The sequence below is a fragment of the Anomalospiza imberbis genome, chromosome 2 (genome assembly GCF_031753505.1).
Source record: "Anomalospiza imberbis isolate Cuckoo-Finch-1a 21T00152 chromosome 2, ASM3175350v1, whole genome shotgun sequence".
In the NCBI taxonomy this organism is placed as follows: domain Eukaryota; kingdom Metazoa; phylum Chordata; class Aves; order Passeriformes; family Viduidae; genus Anomalospiza; species Anomalospiza imberbis.
Genome location: NC_089682.1, coordinates 6,430,041 through 6,443,475, shown reverse-complemented (window position 1 = coordinate 6,443,475; position 13,435 = coordinate 6,430,041). Strand labels below are relative to the sequence as shown.

Here is a 13,435-nt window from a genome sequence, read left to right as displayed (position 1 = left end):
TTTCTCCTTGGAAGGATTGATGTCCCACTGGATTACAGCTTCTCATGGAACCCCAGTGGCAGCCTCCCTGGAGAGAGAGGTGGGAATACCTGCCTGGAGGTTTGCTTTACACATTTGCTGATTGAGAGTATTTTCCTTACACTTCGCATGTTATGACTGTCACAAGAGTTCAGTTGCATTAATCTGCAATGAGCATCTTGCAGTATCATAACTATCCCTTTGGTTTAACAGCTGCATTTATACTGTTGAGGGCAAGTAAAGGCTTGTTTTTATTTTTTTTTTCTAACTGGAGATCTGATATCAACCTAAAGCCTGAGAAGCCAAAGGGTCTAGGCTAAATGGCCTCAGACACACTTGTTGTGTTTTAGGCTTATTCTCATTGTATTCCATTGAAATTTTCATTTTGTGTCTTTCTCTCCAGAGACTTTGGTTCAGACTGTCCTCATCCTCCTGGAAGACATTGGTTTTCTAAAAACCTAAAACCATTCTAGTGGTTTCCTAAAAATCCATCTTTAAAACTGGACTGGTTGGTGCTTGTGAAAGTGTAAAGTATTTATTTATTTTGTGAAATGTTAATAACTTCTCTACCTTCCATTCAGCATCTTTAAGCCATTCTCCAGGTTCCCACAAATCATTTTCAAGACAATCCTATGAAAGTAAGGAGGAGTAAGAAAGTTTAATTTTTCGTGTGTAACACTCTGGTATCATTAACAGACACTTCCCATAACTGCTGGGCAATCATGCTTTATAATCTAACAGATCACAGCCACTTTATGATAGCATGAAAGGACTGATTGTGCAAGCCCTTAAACTCTGCTTCCCTAAGACAACAGAACACATAACCAGCCACAACTTTTAGTCCAAAACAGAAGCACAGAACTGTTTTTTAAGATGCAGCCTCTTCTGCATGGTTGAGGGGAGCTGTACTAACAAACACACCCTTCACCAAATCAAAGATTATTCTACATAACCAAGACTTGCTGATTCAAAGTAGGACCTCACGCATTTAGATTCCAAATTTAGATTTCTTACTATGAATTCTACTTTCAATTACATCAAGTCTGCTGCATTTTGTTGGCTCTGATGTACACAGCTTTCGACACAAAAGAAGTCTTGAGAGCTTCCACACGCACACTGTCACTGCTGTATTTATAGGCAAGATGCTCAAACATTTGCATTTTATTGTAAGGGGTAAATTGTGCCATACTGTACAGAAAAATTCAATACTGTTTCACAAAAACAGGCCTGATTTTTCAGTTGATAGAAAATGGTTCTAGTTCCCTTTCCACCATCAAATCTAATTTAAAGTAACCCACTGTAGTGCAAATACATCAGATACTTAGTAATCTCCTGTAATGGCAGGGAAATTCATCACAAATTGCTGAATGTATGAATCATCTTGTGAACACATAACTGCTATACACTGAAAAAGGCGCTTTAACAAGTGATTTCATTCATTTATGTCAATACTTCATAATTAGCATGGAGAAGTGTCTGTAAATTGAACTCTTGAGCATCACACTGCTTAGTTGCCATTTTTTTAAATATTTTCAGCACTTGATGTAATGGAAGACCCCATTAAAATTTTGTGCCAATTACAAATAACATTTTCATTTTCTCTTCTAAATGTGTTAGCACAAGCTAATGAACTCAACAATGTTCAACAAATCCATAAGCATATGCTGACCTGTACTACATAAACAGTTCATCTGTCTTTATCAGGGATAGTAATGTGCGTTTTCGATGGATATTTAAACCCTGTTGCTCAATAACATATAATAATAAAAGAACTACTGGCCTATATGGAACTTAGTGCTGATGCTCACTCAGAAGTAACAGCTGACAAGAAAAACTTGACAGCCAGATGCTTAGAAGAGCTCTCTTCTGCACACCAGCCTGAACACCTAGATTTAGCCACCTTTTCATTTGTAATCGAAGAACTCTGAAAGCTTTGCACAAGGCACACAGCATTTTGAAAGCATTATGATGTACCCAAAGCCAGCGACCAGGGTCTTACTATTCCTCAACAGAGACTCAGCTTTTCTACAGAGACCTTACAATTTCAGGGCTTGAGTGCCCACAAAGCCAAACCTGAACTATGGTTTCCTGGCAGGTACTTTAAGCACTGGGTGGAAATAATTAATCATTTCTACTTGGATTCCATAATCTCAAGATGCCAAGTGACTATAGTTTAACAGTTTAGTGGTGACAGCTGGTTGGTTGTACCTATGGGGTGCACAGTCTTAGCCCATTTTAACAGCAAAATAAACCGTTCTCTCTGCAGCTTCCTTTGCAACTGGGCATAGCTCAAGCCATGCCCAAGGCCAGTTCCTGCAGAGGGGCTGACACATGGTGACTTGGTCATCCATGGGAATTTGCAGTAGAACCACATTCTCTCAGGAGCAGCTGAAAGGTTTAGACAAACTGCTCTCCTAGACCAGAAAAGGAAGTGCAAGACTATAAATATATCCATGATCACAGTGATAATTCCACTTTGACGCTTCTTACCAGGATAACTTCCCACTCATCAGTTCTAAAAAATCCTCAAGCCCCAGCTTTGAGCTTGTCACATCCTCCATGGCTTCCCAGGAATCCAGGAATGCAGGTCCATGGACTAAATTCCACAGGCTGTGCACACCAAGGTAAACATGCAGGAAAAGCTTTGCCTAACTCTAATGTTGCTAATTAATGACCAAATAATTATTAAAATAATCGAGTATTCCCCTGTGCTTTGAAACAGGAGACCTAATCTTGAGCTCTTATTACATACTGCTTATTTTTACTTTTATTTCTTAATTGAAAACAGTGTTGTCTTTTTTTGAATTTTATAAGATTTAACCCTTAACAAGGTATATATAAGTCCACTGGACACTTATTTGAAATTACATGTAATTCTTAATTACATCTTCTCAATTCTGCAATTTTCCTCACACTTTCAATCCTTCAGTGCTCATTAAAAAACTTTACTGATAAGATACCTAAAACATCCAGACATGCAAACTTGTCTCTTTCAGCTAAATTTTCTCCTTTTCAAGGATATCCAGGCCTGTAACTGCTGCTAGGTTTACCAATATAAAATCTATTTATTTAAAGGGATAAAAAATCCCCAACTTCAGGCTACTTAGTGTTCCAATTCTCAATAGTTACAATAAACCATAAGAAGTAGGAAAATCCCACCTCTCCTTCCACAGTGACTTCAAAGTATTTTTGCTCCTTTTAGTAGTCGAATATAGATTTTTCCATGACATTTTGATTAGGCTCTTACTGTGAACACATTAAGTGATAATTGGTCCAAAAATACTTATTGAGCCAGGAATATCAGAATACAGTAAATACCAGGAGCACCATAGCAGCTGCATGAATCACTTCACATACCTGTGGTTTTCCAGGTTCCTGTGCTTAGTCATGAGTACACTCTTCATATTCTTGTACACAGAACACAATTTCTGCCAATTTTTGTTCTTGGCTTCTACACTGCCACCTGTAGTCACACAAGAGAAATTAGCAATATTTTATGCTGCAAATCCTATTAGCACAATGTTTCAGCTCACTTGTTTTTCTAGACAAACACTCTGAAGCGTCCCCTTTTGTAAAAGGTGCATTTCAATATTCAAACCAAGTTATTCACATTTTTCTCTTTAATACATTTGAAGAAAAAAGAATTACCACCAAACAATCCCAATTCATTTTAAACCAAGAGGACATTTAAAACTCCCAGAATCTTTGCAGATTTTTATTTTATCCTCGTTGCTTGGTGGACACATCATAACCTTGACAGAGCAAGATGACTTCTGAAGTGGCAGCTCTAAAAACATGTGTGCCTAATTACTTGGTAAATACAAAAAAAAAATTGGATTTGTTCTTCCATCTGAAAAAATGAACATAGTTTTACAGAAACATAATATCCGTGCTCTGTTTAGTTACCTTTTATAGGTTATAAGGAAATGTATGCAAATAAAAATTGCCAGTAATTGAAAGATTATCTCATAGAATTAGCAGTGATCTTGAACTTTTTTATGCAATGAAAACCATTCCATTTATTCCAGGCTTACTGCATTTTGAGCAATATGCCACCGATCCTGCCAAATTAACAATTTACAACAAAATAAGACCTAAACACAGTATACCAGGAGCTCTCACGTTAATCCTTCCCTGAAAATGTGAAAAAAACAGAAAATTCATGCCTTCCTAGAAAAACCAAAGCTTCCTGGTGTTCAGAAAACGGGTTTCACCGAATAGCGAAGTTTCGGAGTACAAGCTCCGGGGGGAAACCTGGCTTTTGCACGCACATGCCTTCTCCTTTCTTCCAGCTAAGAACTGCTCACCATCCCTGGAAGCGGGCGCCCGAATGCTCCCACTCCGCGTCCCCCTGGGAAAACGCTCCGGAGTCAGGAGCGGGCAGAAACAAACTCGTGTCCCCGCACCACGGGAGGCTCCGGGCACCCGCACCCTGCGCTGCCCTACGGCGGCGACACCCGCAGCCGCCACCAGAAACCTCACACTGAATAGAATAGAAACCGAAATCAAGCGCGATTTCCAAGAACAAGTTGGTCTTAGGAAAAAAAAAAAAAAAAAAAAAAAAAAACGAGAATGATATAATAAAGAAATAAAATTCCCAAGCGCCGGCGAGGCGCCACGTCCCGACGCACACGTCCAGGTAACCGTCTCGCCTTCCCACCAGCGCCGGCCACTCCCGGACGGGAGAGGCTCCGCCGGCCGCGGGAGCCCCCCGGGACCCGGCCACCATCCCAGCCCGGCTGCGGCCGCTCAGGTGCGCCGGGCACCGCCCCGCTGCCCGCGGTCCCCGCCGCCGCCTCCCCGGCACCCCCGGGAATGCCCCAGCCCCACGGACCGCTCGCACCCGCGCCCCCCGAGCCGCCCCCCGCCCCAGCCGCACACGGGCGCCGGTGGCTCCGCCGGGACAAGGGGTCGCCGCCACAGCCGCGGCGGGGAGCGGGCGCTGCCCACCCACCTGCGCTGGCCGGGCCGGTGCCGCAGGATGAGGCGGCGGCTCCTCCTCGCCAGCGCGGCTCCCCCGCTCGCTCCGAGCCGCGGCCGCCGCGCAGCCCAGGGGAGCCGCGCGTCCCGGGTGCCGCCGCGCCGCCCGGGATTCCTGCGGGAGGGCGGGCGGGAGCGAGCGAGTGAGCGAGGGAGGCGGCTCATCGCTGGGCACAGCCTCCCGCTCCCCCGCCGGCTCAGCCTGCCTCTATCCCCTCCAGGCACGTTCCGCCGCACGGCGCCCGGGCGGACCCGCAGCGCGCACCTCCGGCCCCTTCCCTTTTTATCGCGGGGCCGGGGCTCCCGCCGCCGCCGCCGCCGCCGCCGCCGCCGCGCGGGGGGCTCGGCATCCGCGCCGCCGCCTGCGCACGGCCGGTCCGCCCCCGCCCCCGCCGCCGCGCTCGCACCGCCCGCCACCCACCTGTGCGCGCCCCGGCCCCGCCGGAGCCGCCCCCGCTCCGGCCCCGCTCACCGCAGCGGCCTCCGCCAGCGCGGGGCTCTGCGGCTCTCGCCGGAGCCGCCCGCGGGCTCGGGCTCGGGCTGGGGCTCTGCGGAGGAAGGGAGGAGGTGGCGGTGACGCTCCCGCGGTGGCCGCGCCGCTACAGCGGGGCCGCGTCCCACCTGTGCCCGCAGCCCCCGAGCTCCGGGATGTTCGCCGCCCCCGCGGCGGGGAGGCGTTTTCCAGGCGCTGGAGGAGCTCCGAGTGCCTCCCCGCTCTGCCGCCCAAACAAACGAGGAGTCTCGGCCGCTACAAATAATATACGTGTTCAGGAACGTGCTGGAAGCCCAGTTGTTGATGGGTCTTTGACAGCTGGCGTTAAGAGATAACCTAGAGGGAGGTGGTAGGCTCTTAAAAATTTGAGTTGCGATGCTTTAAAAATTCGAGAAAAGCAGCAGGTAAATACAGAAAAGTGTTAGGAAAATGTCTGGGTTGTAACTAAAACTGCAGCTCAACTTGAGGTTGTGCACATGCTGTCTGAGCTCTCGCGCTGGTGGAAGAACAGCTCATCCTTATGAACACTTCTCTCATTCTCTGTCCTTTGCCTGGTGTATTTGCATCTTGGAAACATATGATGTATTTAAATTCTTGAGTTTGTATCTTTTTGTTCAAATGGGTGAAGCTGGCATTAGAAGTGTGCCCGAACACAACCCAGTAGAGGAGCGTTGGGAGGAGTTGAGTGCATTGATGCAGCGTCACACCAACTGATACCATTTTCAAATTTGTGTAATAAAAATATACTACATTCATTCTTCCCACAGCAATAGATTCCACTTTGTTTAAGACAACCTTTACCTTTCCCAAGTATTTTATTCTAACCCTAATATTTGGGGACCAAACCTTTTCAAGGTAAGCCAGAAATCCATACAGTCATGTTACAAACTGTGATATTACCCTGTAGTCTAGACATATTAAGAAGTAAGCTACAAAAATAAAATAACTTTTCTTCATCTAGCCTTCTGCAGAATTAAGGCTATTTTCAGTTCCTCTTCTTACATCTCATAAATGAGACGCCAGACTACCTGAATAGTTAATGAGTAGTAAACCAGAAATCTGTAAAAGTAGCTAATATAACACACATACTTTGATAGCAACATAGACAGGTACTCATCTGAGAAAAGTTTGTACAATTTAATTCCACTAGATTAATAAACAGCAATTTTATCTAATCATATCTGCAGCCACTCCAAATGTGAAAATATCAAAATCAAACAAAGCTTACACTAAAAAAAAGTATAAATTAATCCAATAAAGATGAAGATAAGAATTGATACAGGCATGTAGAAATTGTTTTTTTTAATCTACCCCATCCAAGAAAACACTCCTGGTCTTTCCCTTCAAAACCTAACAACCTAGTGGCACACTGGTGCAATAATTTAGAAAACAGTGTGAATATTTAAAATGGTTGTGCCATAGCTCTGCTTAAAAAGGCATTTGTTAAACATACAGAACAAGCTTTTACAGCTAATACACTGTAGATTTTATTTTATCTCTAGACTGTATGTTTATCCTCTTTCTTTTGAGCTTATGGTACATGAGACAAAATTGTTAAGTTTTTCAGGTTTACCTCCTCACCTAAATTTCAATTAAATGCAACTATCAATATACTAAGATTTACCAACTGATTAATATCATATTAAATTCCATATTTATCTACAGTAAGGCATGCCCGTGTCTTCAAGGACCGTGTCTCTTCAAACACTACCTCAGCAATAGAAACCACATTGATATGCCTCCAGTGCAGAATTCATTTTCCATAATGTTTCGTCAACAGGTGTCTTTCCTATAACTGTTACAAATGTATTAAATGCTAGTAGCAAGTTCTTGTCTTTTTCGCTGAAGCATGGCCAGTGCAGACTGTTCCCTCTGCAAAAGAAGTCATTGTTCCTTTCAGGTCTTACACAACACTGCTGCTAAATCTAGCCCATCACAGGAGAAACGCTCTCTCAATTCTTATTTTCTTATTTTCAAACCAAGAAAATAAGCATTTGGTCACTTAATAATGACTATTAATCAGACACTATCATACTTGCCTTGAGTGTGTGAGATGAAGAAAATTAGATCAGTCATGCACAGACCCTTTCTTTCACCTCCTCTCCTCTATACCACCCACCTCCCAAACAGCTCTGCTGTTTTTTCTTCAGCAATTATGGCTTGGAAGAATAAATTCCATTGTAACAATGATTCAGAGACAAACTGAAAGCCAAGTGAAATATTGTTCTCCCAAATCTGACAGGAGAACTTATAGGATGGAAACATCCAGAAGATAACACCCAGTTCTCTTATAATATGCTCCAGAAAGCATTACTTATCACTGTCCCCTCATTCCCAAAATATATACATCAACTAATGCGTTGCTGTAGTACTGAAAATTTCCAGTTTTCCAGATGATGAGCCGTGACTCAGTACTCCTACTGATACATCTCAATGCACCATCCATTTATTTTATGTGCTGATAAATCATCTCTCCCTTTCCTTCCACCAGAACTTACTAAGAACCCTCCTGTGTCTGCAGGTCTAATCTGCCACACCATGTCCTGCCCTGTCCATCTGAGACCAGATCAGGGGAAAGCTCTTCTACTCCAGTATTTTTCTGGTCTAGCTCCTTGTTTCAGTTGCTACCAAGTGTGCTTACAGCTCTAAGAACATGCAGGTCATAATCTTAAAGCTTTCCAGGCTGGACTACTCCCTTGTTTATTGTATAGGGAAATCTGAATAGTTGGGCACAGAGATCTTTCACTTTGTGTCAAGGGAGTTTATAGAAACTACTTTGGGGAAAATATAGATTGTTCTCTACATGCACAATCCCTTCTAAGAGTCAGTGAGGTGATTAAGCAAAATTTGATTAATCAGTGAGGTGATTAAGCAAATTTTGATCCATTTATAATCAAAAGAATGACTTCAGTCTACTATAAGGAAACCAGAATTTGGCATAATAAAGCCAACAGCTGGTTGAGGAAGAATAAGAGTGTGGGCTCTTTGATGTTCACAGATGAACGCAAACAATCAAAGACAGAGGATAGCACATGATGTTTCTGAGTAGTAGTAAGGAGTTAAAACCGTTTCATAAGCCCATCTATCAAGAACCAATTTTCTTATAGGAAAACCATCCATTGCCTGTAATAGCAGCAAAAAAAAATACCCTATAAAACATTTAGCATACAAGAATATTGTGCTAATGAGAAATGTGTGTTAAACAGTCCTTATGAACTGCGCAAAATGTAGTGCAAGCAGCTGGAAAGTTATCCTAATTTCAGGGAGTCCTCTTGCCTCAATTTGCTATGTACACTGAACATCAGCATGGAGCAATGAGGGTATTTTAATATCTTCAACTCCTGTCAAAGCTCTGCAACATTCCCCAATGGACATCAGAGACAAAAACATGCAGAGCTATGGAGTAAAAAAACAGTTCTAGTTAAAACTATTAATTTAATTTTAACATCTGCTTAGAGACACTCATTAGCCAGTGAGCACTGAAATTTACACCAGAGAACTTCAGAGTTGGAGAGGAGATTAAATGCCCTGACATGGGATTCAGAAGAGCAAAGGAAATGAGCTGGCAGTGGGAAGGAATTGCTCATGGTGGTAGTGGGAGATGTGTGGCCAGACCTCTGCAAGGGTAAGGAAATGTTATAATCTTGCACATTACATCTAAGCAAACAGAACTACAAAGGCTCTCTCTCCAGCCAAGCCAGAAAATCCAGGAGGCAGCTGATCAGCTCCCCTAGAACAAGTTCTCCCTCAAAGAATCTGCTTTAGCTGAAATCATTGGGAATGAATAACAGTTGCCTATAACAACAACCAATTTCCTCATGTTACATCTTTCCTCCCCTGTTAAATTATCATCCTTCTAATAATAGGACTATCAAGAGCCTTTTTCTCCTTCTTTGGAAAAGAATAGCTGAGAGTTATGTTCAGTGATAAAATGTTAACAAAACCTGGACAGCATTTTAAGGTAATAGGCTGTTTCAATTGGATGGTATTACAATCATTCCAAACTCCTTGTTTTGGAGTTACAAAATCTCCAACCATCAGGACAAGAAAATGAGATTTTTCCTTCACATCAATTTATTCGTTACCAACTATTTCTGGTCTCTACTCAATGAATATGATAATGCCAGCAACCATCTAGCTCGAGCAAAGTAAGGCTTGAGTGTCAATTCCATGGAAACACAATCATTTAATGAAAGTCTCCTACTTCATCTACTGTGCTTCAAAGTATTTCCCTTGCCATCTCTGTAACAGGTTCATGATCAGTGCTGCTTGTTAACTAAACACATTTAGTAGAATCTGTCTTATTTCTTAGGATGGTCTTCACCACAGGTCTGCCCAAACCCTTACTATGTTCTTCTCCAAATGGATTTCAGTAGGTCTTGTCCCTTTTTCCCCCTTTTTTATTCTTCTTTCCCCTAAAGAATACATTGGTTTGCTGAAACCCTCTTCAAGAAGAGGCCAAAAAGCAATACAGTTTACATTTAGATTCCAATACAGGTTTAAAAAACCCCTGTATTTTTCTAAAATAGAAGAGCTCTGTTCCAACAGACTGGGAAATCATTACAAATTTTTATCTGCTTTTAAATGGATTGTAGCTAATATGGGCCTACAAATTAGATGTCCATGACCACATAACTCCCTGGGAAATTTATCCCTTTTTGTCTACATCAACTATTGAAGCCATTCATTAATCTGTTTTCTAACGCAACCATTTCCCTGGACCAAACCTATTTAGAGACACCACTGGTTATTAAAAGCATTTGCAATAAAACTGACATGCATTTCTAAGAACTGCTGTGTAAATCAATATAATTTCTTAACTGGTTAACCAAATAGCTGCCACGCTAATGAGTCAGACAGAATCACAGAGAATCACACACAATCACTGGGTTGGGAGAGACATTCAAGATCATCAAGTCCAATCCAGCCTTAACACCTCAACTAGCAGAGTAACTGCAATTCACTGCAAACTTCTCTTTCTGCCTGATTACACTTCTTCAACCACTACACAGCTGCACAGGAGGAAAAGTTCCAGTGCCCCTTTTTCTGCTCTCTACAGTCATTTCAGCTCATAACGCTGCAACATGTGGACTGTTCCTTTTCCAGTAGTTTGGATCTCTTCAGAATATATTCTTAATATTTATTTGTAAGGGCTCTGTCTCTTAACTACCCATGCAATATATACATTTCTTAAGTGAGGGGTTTATAACAGCAATGAATAAGATAATCAGATGACTGACTGCCTAAGGAAGAATTGTAGAACATCTTGGGAGAAAGCACTAGAGAAATCACAAATTTTATATATGCAAGTGCCAAACTTAATTATGGGTCAATTTGATGTAAATAAACTCCAAGACCTTTCCATGATAATACTCCGAACTCACAGGTTGTGAAATTGAGTTAACTCCAATGCAGTGTTATCACTTGTGTGAGTACTAAACACTTACTGAAGAGACACCTTTCAATATATGAGTATCTGATGCTCCTAAATTATAAGAATAAATATAAAACATTGAGCTAGACAATCTAATAGAACTCTTGCAGCTGGGGCTGCATTTCAAATGATGAAATACAGTCTCCTCACTGGCAATTGTTTCAGGTAGTGTAAACAGTTTTGCCAAAAATAAAAGGCACTGATACGGCTTTCTATAGTTTCCTACTGGGTAATTTGCCACTGTTTGAGGCAACACAGTATATATCTGAATTGTCTTTTCCCCTCTGTCAATTCAACCTCATTTACTGGGTTTTAAGTTTTAATGTAGCCCATTCAAGAAGGAAGAGTCAGCCACGAAGTTCAGATTGTCACTTGGGTCACAGTTTCCCCAGAGTCTGCTGAATTAAGTACCTTTGGTTTAGGATCCTCTTTAGACTTCCTTTCTCCTATTCACAGTCAGGACAAGGCACAGAGGGAAGTGATATCTCCTGTTATGCTTCTGATCAGGTTGAGCCAGGGTTGCATTCCAATTCCCTGATTACTTTGAGAGCTGCATCCGTGAAGAAAATTGACAGAGCTATGGAAAATTGTATAGCAATGCTACCTAAACAGAAGCTGGACTTCAGATTTAAGAGGAGTGGCCCTTTGCCAGTCATGGATTTTTTTTCTTTACTTCTCCATGCTGAAGGGGTGTATCGCAAATCTCCTAAAACAGAGGTTATTCTTCATGTGAGTAATTTCTTCCCTAGGTCTAATACAGGGTTGGAGTTACTTTCCTACCTACATTTAATCATGGGCTCATATGCCCCAATTTACTTCACAGGTGCACAAAAATATCAGGATGAATAAAATTCCCTACACATGGTTCAGCATCTTTTTTCAACACTTCCACATGCTGAGTTTTCATTTGTTGTTAGCAATGACTGATTTTTAAGCATGCTACAGTGTGAGATGGAACATTTTATTGCCAATTATAAGATGAATGAATGATTCCTCAAAGCAGGCTGGCAAAGTTAGGAGGCACTAACTAATAACCTTTTCATTGCATAAGAAAATGAATCCACAAAAAAAAAAAAAAAAAAAAAAGCCAGCAAAAAAAACCCCAAACAAACAAACTCAAAAAAGCTCCCACAAAAAAAAAAAAAAAAAAAAACCCCAAACAAAGCACAAAAAAAAAAAAAAAAACTGAAAAGAAACAAAACAAAACCAAAACAGGAAGAGCAAGAACTTGCAATTGCTCTTGCAAATTGCAAGTCTTAAAAATAAAATCTTCAGGCTCTGTCCCTCTCCTGAGATTAATTTTCTTAAAGGTTAAATCAATACCATCAAGGGAAAAAATAAAAGCCAGACAACGAATGCCATCACCATTTCTGTTCCTCAGAGTTGCTGTGGATCATCTATTTATTGTCCCAAGCAGTGAAGGAGAAGTGAGATTGTGGATGGCATGGGAATGTCTGGGGGTCTGTTCTGTTCCCTTGACACAAAAGGAAGCCATTCCCCAAAGCCCCTGTGCTATTACTGCAGTGAACTTTATTAATAACAACTAATAATGCACAAAGATGACCTGGTAAGGGATATGTACAGAGGAACTTAATTTAATCAGAATAAAGGATCACAACCGCCCTTTTTGGTTTTATACTCCATGAGACAGTTCAGGATCCGATGTCATGAGCCTGCTGCCATGCAGGGCCTTTAGAAAATGTTGGAAATTCAGCATTTCCTCATAAGAATTTCCTGAAAGAATCTTTTCTGTTGTCGAAACTCTCTGGTTTTCCCAGACTCACGGAGTGGCTGGGTTCGGAAGGGACATCTGGAGCCACACTGCTGCTTAGCTCCATCCTATGGATTATTTTTAAAAATTTCTTGGACATGAGAGAAAATGTTTCTATTTACACTTAGCAGATAAGAAGATTATGAAAAGCACTAGCAACTTCAGCACAGGGAATTTTCAGGGAAATTAATGACTAGCCAAGGTTAATGGCCCTCAGCTTCACATTGGCCCATCAACTCTCCCAGTCAGTCATTAATTCCCTGGAAATGCCTTGTGCCTTGATTGTTATTGCTTTAATACATTAAATTCAACTTAAAGGCTTGACTTAATGTTTAGCCACTATAAAGTAAAATACAAGGAAATGCTTCCACTGGACATACTCACTGTCAAATATATTTTTGTTTACCTGTTTCTCTGTAGGCATTTAAATAAAGGAATCGAATACTCATTGACCAATTTGCTTCGGTTTTACTACTCAGTAGTACTCAAGAAATCCTCCAATCTTCTTTGTCATTTATTTTATATTTCATTAAAATAACTTATCTGAGAACAAATTTGATTGAATGTGCCAAATATAAATTATTACATTTAACGATAAAATGAAGAAATTAAAATTTGATCAGAAGTAGTTCTGTTGTAGCTTATTAGTGCCATACTAATGAAAAAAAACTTGCAGGAAAAAAAAGGCACTATGGCTATTTACAATCTCCAGCAGAAAGTGAAAAATCAATTACTATTT

The 13,435-nt window shown here is 41.5% G+C and overlaps 1 protein-coding gene and 1 long non-coding RNA gene across 3 annotated transcripts in view; both read right to left on the bottom strand.

Moving 5' to 3' along the window:
• LOC137468213 (uncharacterized) overlaps window positions 1–5,089 on the bottom strand; it is a 36,333-nt gene extending 31,244 nt beyond the window's left edge. For both annotated transcript variants that reach the window (XR_010995802.1, XR_010995801.1), the window contains exons 1-2: window positions 4,973–5,089; window positions 3,376–3,481 (exon numbers count right to left, since the gene is read on the bottom strand). This is a non-coding gene — a long non-coding RNA (uncharacterized lncRNA). The remainder of the gene's footprint in view (window positions 1–3,375; window positions 3,482–4,972) is intronic.
• A 192-nt stretch (window positions 5,090–5,281) lies between these two features.
• LOC137467428 (uncharacterized protein FLJ37310-like) lies at window positions 5,282–12,763 on the bottom strand. Its single transcript, XM_068178932.1, has 2 exons — window positions 12,710–12,763; window positions 5,282–5,746 (listed from the first exon to the last, which is right to left on the bottom strand). The coding sequence occupies exons 1-2, from the start codon at window positions 12,761–12,763 to the stop codon at window positions 5,282–5,284; spliced, it is 519 nt and encodes a 172-aa protein (XP_068035033.1).
• Between the last annotated feature and the right edge of the window lie 672 nt (window positions 12,764–13,435).

Coding starts and splice junctions, on each gene's coding strand:
- LOC137467428 (XM_068178932.1), bottom strand. CDS start 12,763: ATGGAGCTAAGCAGCAGTGTGGCTCCAGATGTCCCTTCCGAACCCAGC. Junction 5,747..12,709: donor CTTCCGAACCCAGCCACTCC/GTGAGTCTGGGA, acceptor TATTATTTGTAG/CGGCCGAGACTCCTCGTTTG.